Source organism: Echinops telfairi, unplaced genomic scaffold (assembly GCF_000313985.2).
Source record: "Echinops telfairi isolate 266 unplaced genomic scaffold, ASM31398v2 ScPeMD7_25;HRSCAF=90, whole genome shotgun sequence".
NCBI classification, from domain to species: Eukaryota; Metazoa; Chordata; class Mammalia; order Afrosoricida; family Tenrecidae; genus Echinops; species Echinops telfairi.
Genome location: NW_022103922.1, coordinates 3,069,425 through 3,074,786, shown reverse-complemented (window position 1 = coordinate 3,074,786; position 5,362 = coordinate 3,069,425). Strand labels below are relative to the sequence as shown.

At 61.1% G+C, this 5,362-nt stretch overlaps 2 protein-coding genes across 2 annotated transcripts; one reads left to right on the top strand and one right to left on the bottom strand.

The window, feature by feature from the left end:
* Window position 1: 1 nt before the first annotated feature.
* Window positions 2-2,302, top strand: SURF2 (surfeit 2; the record flags this gene model as incomplete). The annotated part of the gene is made up of 5 exons (XM_004714535.2): window positions 2-42; window positions 443-546; window positions 961-1,146; window positions 1,246-1,400; window positions 1,927-2,302. Coding segments are annotated over 5 exons (570 nt in total), but the record flags the coding sequence as incomplete, so codon positions are not given.
* On the bottom strand, window positions 2,203-5,359 carry SURF4 (surfeit 4; the record flags this gene model as incomplete). Its single annotated transcript, XM_004714534.2, has 5 exons — window positions 2,203-3,755; window positions 4,222-4,408; window positions 4,571-4,614; window positions 5,101-5,177; window positions 5,269-5,359. Coding segments are annotated over 5 exons (666 nt in total), but the record flags the coding sequence as incomplete, so codon positions are not given.
* Between the last annotated feature and the right edge of the window lie 3 nt (window positions 5,360-5,362).

The window sequence follows — 5,362 nt, the reverse complement described above, 5'->3', positions numbered from 1 at the left end:
CGCCGAGCTCGAGCCGCACATCGTGCCCAGCACCAAGAACCCGTACGTGGGCGCCGCCCAGGGCCCCCTGGCCGGGGAGGACGGGTCCCGCCCTGCAAGGGCCAGCGAGCTGCGTCCGCAGCCCGGCCTCCCGGGGGGCGAGACGCGAGTCCCGGGGAAGGGAGGTTTGTCTGCGCCCTGCTCCCTAAGGCTCGGAGCCAGGCCGGCTTTGGTGCGCCGTAATTTGGAAGGGACTCTGTGATTGAGCTGGCTGTTAAGGGTGGGGGGCACGCGCCCCATGTCCGAGGAGGCCCTGCGCCAATCTTGACCGTGTGTTCACCATGCACCAGAAACCCCGTCCTGCAGGTCACTCCCTCCGACAGGTGGTTCCCCCCGCCACCGGCAAGGACTCGCACGCGGTGCCGAGCAGAGCCCCAGCCACAAACCAGGGTCTTTTCCCCAGGCACCAGCTGTTCTGCAAACTGACCCTGCGCCACATCAACAAGTGCCCGGAGCACGTGCTGAGACACACGCGGGGCCGTCGCTACCAGAGAGCGCTACACAAGTGTCCGTGCAGGGCCAGGCTGGAGTGGGGAGCAGGAGGGGTGGTGATGAAGGGGCAGGGCAGGGTGCCCCCGGGTTGAATTTACCAAGGAGAGGGGACCGAAGATGGAGGGATCTAACTGTGGCACTAGCCATGTGGGCTTCCTAGAGAGAGTGTGTGTGTGTAAGGTGGGGTCCCTATCATGGAAGCCTAGCTCCTCTGCTCAAGCCCAAGTGAGCGTCCAATCTGGGCCTGAGAAAGGACTCTGAGCTGCGAGGGACAGCCCCTGGCCACACCTCCCCTCACCCGGTGGGAGCTGGTAGGGTGGCAGGTCCTTCTGCAGGAGGGCCAGGCCTGGCCCAGCAGCATTCATGGGTCAGCCCATTGGTAGAGGGCCGTGTGTGCTGACAGGACCCCTGAACGCCCCCCCCCCCCAGATACAGAATGCCAGCAGCAGGGGCTGGAATACGTCCCGGCCTGCCTGCTGCACAGAAGGCGGCCGCGAGGAGAGAAGGAAGGCACGGACACCAGGCCGTCTGGCGGAAGGGGAGACTTTTGGGAGCCTGAGCCGAGTGAGGAGCAAGGAGCCCAGAGCGAGGACAGCATGAGTGACCTATACCCACGTAAGCAGGCGTGCCCCGCGGCATGTTGCCCCTAGCTGCCCGCACCCTCGGTGCCCCTCACAGGCAGGTGTGACCATCCCGCCTCACTGCTCCTTCCAGCCGAGCTGTTCACAAGGAAGGACCTGGGAAAGACCCAGAACAGCGACGGCACTGGGCACTGTCCAGTGGACAGCGAGGATGACACGCCACAGCCCACAAGAGAGCCAAGCATTGGGAACGGAGGGGCTGGGACCGCAGGCCGGAAGCGCAAGAAGGTGAGCCGCTGGCTCTTAAAACAGCCTTGGAGGTGAGCTGGGGGCATTGGCGGCCCCAGGAGCCTCTGCCAGGGACCCGCTCTCGGCAGGGGCTGGGCTGAAACCCACCTGCCTGGAACAGTGGCCTTTGACCATGTATTTTATTGCCATTGTGGGACCAACTCTAACTCAAAGCCGGGGAAGGGTTTCCAGCAACTGGTTTTCAAGCCTCTAATGAACTTGAACTTCTGACCTAGCCTTTCCAAGGTGGGCTCTGTGCTGTCCCTGGTGAAAGGTGCTGGAAGGACCAGGGACCGCTTACAGGCTAGAGCTGGGGCTGCAACCAGGATTTCGGGTTTCTAAAAAGTGTTTAGCAGGCAGGTAGAGCAGCCCTGGTCTGCACTGCACTGCTTCTGAGTATAAGGGTTGCTCCCTATAATGTTCGAGGCATGTTCTGAGGGTGCATGTGGGCTGGGTGGAGGATGGATTCATGACACCCCATCCTGGGGTCAGGGGGCCCTGGTAACTGCTTCTGTTTGTGCCACAGAGGCAGCTGGGCTCACTGAGGAAGAAGGTGAAAGGCCACCACTGCAGACCTCGGAGCTTCGGGTCCAAGAAGCAGCTGGGCTAGTCTAGGGGGCTGGTGCAACCCCCAGGAGGCACCGGTCCACCCCTGCGTGGAGCTGCCCAGTGTGCCCTGCACTGGAGAGGCCCCCAGCCAGGCCTGCCCGGGAAGCCAGTCCTTGAGCAGCCCTCCTGCAGTATCCCAGCTGCGGAAGTGACTCAGCCCAGCTGGGGGCGCCGGACGACCACACTGCACACAACAAATGCCAGTATTTATTTCTGATGTGTCTTCCAAAAATCAAGGCGTTTTCAAACACAACTAAGATATAAAATACAGCATAAAATGAGATTTATACCTATTTCCCCGGTAAAGCCAAAAATTTTTTTCCCCAGAAATTGTTTTGCCAGAATCTATTAATAGATCAATAGATCAGTCAAGGGCCCTGGGAGAGGGGACAGCTGAGTCGAAGGTAATGGGTCATTGTGACTTCCATCCAGGCAGTGGGCCCAATACCACCAATGGGGCGATGGCACTGATCGGACAGGGCCCCTCCACATGACTGACCCAGTGGGCTGTGGTGTCTTCCCCTGCACTGTGGGAGCGGGCCCTGTGGGGACACTCGGGAACTTACTGGAACACAGGCATGGTTAGGGCCCACCTGTGACCCGGCTTGGCAAAACTTGACACCCCAGCCCCTGCCCCAGAGCCAGTGCTAGGAGGGCACCCAAGACTGACCCACCCAGCTTTAGATTAGAGTTCTCCCACAAGAAGAGGACCACAGTGTAAGGCAATGTTAGAAAACTTTAAAGACAGGATTCAAAGCAAATTTCGGTAAGGCATCGCACATCGCAGAAAGGAATTCTTGAGCCATCTGGCAGGTTGCAGGGGAGGGAGCTGTCCCGAGGGGCAGGTGGGCAGACTGCCTGCGCTTGGTGGAAAGGTCAAGTGTGAGGTAACAAGCCTGTGGTTCCTGGGCAGCCAGCAGATGGCTGGCCTGGCCCCTCCCCTGCCTGTGGGACATCACTCAGGAACCTCCATACCCCACGGGCTGCAGCTCTGACACGGGACCCCCTCTAATACTGTGTCACGTCTTTTCTGGGTTCTGGAAATGTCTGGTTTTTCCTACAGGCAGAGGTGCTGTCTGGTCAGGCCAGCCCAAGTACCCCCATCATGTCGTTTGGCTAAGGATGTAAACTTCGAAGGTAATAATGAGGGAGACCACTTAGACTGATACACAAATGTATCTGCTCACAGTACAGCGCAGCTCGAAGGCCTCCCGCCCCTCCCTGCCACCCACCCACCCCAACAAAGAGACTCCAACACAAAAAAACGACTGAGGGGCCACCACCAGCCAAGGTCCCGGGCCTGGGGCTAGCGCCGGGGCGAACATTTGGCCAGCATGGAGTACGTGGATGCAGCGATGGCTCCGTGCGCGGCAGGGTTGGCCGTTGGTTTTCAGGTGTCTGCAGATAAAAAGTTCTCCAGACACCTGTGCCTTTACCGAGGAGGGGGTGGGGAGGGGGACAGCGCTGGTCCCAGGGCCATTACCACTCCTTCTTCTTCTCGTCCATGGAGACGCCCCCGGGGCCCAGGGCCACCACCAGGAGCAGGCCCCCGATGACGGACATGGTCTGGAAGAAGTCGTACTTGAGGAAGTCGTGCATGGGCTTGTACACGGGGACGGTCCAGAAGGCGTTGAAGTACACGTTGATGGCGAAGAGCCAGACGACCAGTGTGAGTGCCGCCAGCTTGGTCTTGAAGCCGATGGCCACCAGGACCATCAGCGCCGTGCCCACAATGTTCTGCAGAATCTGCATCAATACACGAGAGTCAGGACCGGGCGCAGACCCCCCAGTCGGGGAGGAGGGAATGGCCATCATCACGCGACACTGGTCCTGACCGGTGCTTGACGAGGCGCTGGGAAAACTTACAGGCTCCCGGTGACAGGCTGCGACTGAGCAAGGCATGGGAGTCCTCCCCTGACCACCAGTCCTTCCCACCCTGGGCCCTTCAGCAGCTGCCTACCACACCAGCCTGTCACGGGCATTGCATGCCCCCGGGGCGAGAGCAGAGCCCTCCTTGGGGCTCTAGTGCCCTCACTCCCCAGAGGTCAGCTTGACTGAGCAGGTGGCACAGGGTCCAGGCTTGGGAGCTTGGTGGGCGCCCAGAAGGTAGGCTCTGGCTGCAGTTTGTTTGCTTAGATGGGGTCTGAACCAAACAGCTGGTGACATTGGGAACCTCACTGGCTAACGGGGAGAAGTGGGGTGGGTCACTCACAGAAAAGAAGCTGGCGTCGAAGTGGAGCAGGGTCATGAACATGAGGACCAGCAGGACCCGGCCCCCCAACTGCATGTACTGTTTCGGGGAGCTCTCCCGCATGGTGGGGACACCCGCAAACATGCTCTTCCCTTCCGAGCGCGACTCTGCCAGGAGCAGCAGCAGGCCTCCACCCAGGGCCAGGTTCCTGGAGGGAAAGCTCTGGGTGAGGACGGGACAGGAGGCCCCAGCTGAGGCCACCCACTGGCCAGCTCGGCGCTTTCTCTGCAAGCCACTGACTGGGACCCCAGCCGAGCTCCCCGGCAGCTTCTGTCCTGGATGGCCCTGCAGTCACCCCACAAGCACCTACCTCATGAGGAACTTCAAGTCCCACAAGATGCTGTAGGCGATTGTCTGCAGGAACAGAGAGAGCGAGGCTGAGGTCTCCACAGAAGGGAGGCTCCAGCCAAGCCCCCACCACCCCAGACCCCCCCATGCCCTCCTCTCGCAGCATTTCCCTGAGGACTCCAGGCCCCCCTACACTGCTTTTTACGTGTGCAGCCCCACGCCTGCGGGTCAGGGGCAGGAGCGATTGCCAAAGTGGCGGGTGAGAAGGGAGGGCATGCGGTCGGTCACCTGGCAGTAAAGCAACAACCTGGTCGTCCTCCATTTTCCCCAAAAGCCAACACTGGCCTGATGACCAGCCCTGCGGAGTCCAGCCCAGCCCTAGGTGGGGCACCGCACCTGGATGGGCCTCCTCCGTGAAGCAGCTGAGAGCCAGCATGGGTCAGAGAGGAGACTTGGTCACAGCACAAGACGGTGGGCTGCGTGTGCGGCCCTGCCCACAGCCCAGGGCCTCGGGAAGAAGAACTCCCAGGGTCCCGTCCCGGTGGGCGGTACCTGCAGGGCTATGATCCCGAAGAGTCCAAAGCAGGCGTACTGCACGAGGTTTCTGCTCAGCACCAGGACACAGCCGGCTGGGGGGAGAGCCGAGGTCAGGGCACGGGGCTCTGGGCTGTCCCTGGCACGCCGCCCCCCTGCCTGCCAGCCTAACCCCAGGTCACTCACTCAGCTGCCCGAGAAGGTTGAGGAAGACGAAGGAGGAGGCCAGCAGGTAGCCGCAGCCCCAGGTGCTGTCAATGTAGTCCCGCTGCTCCCCCCA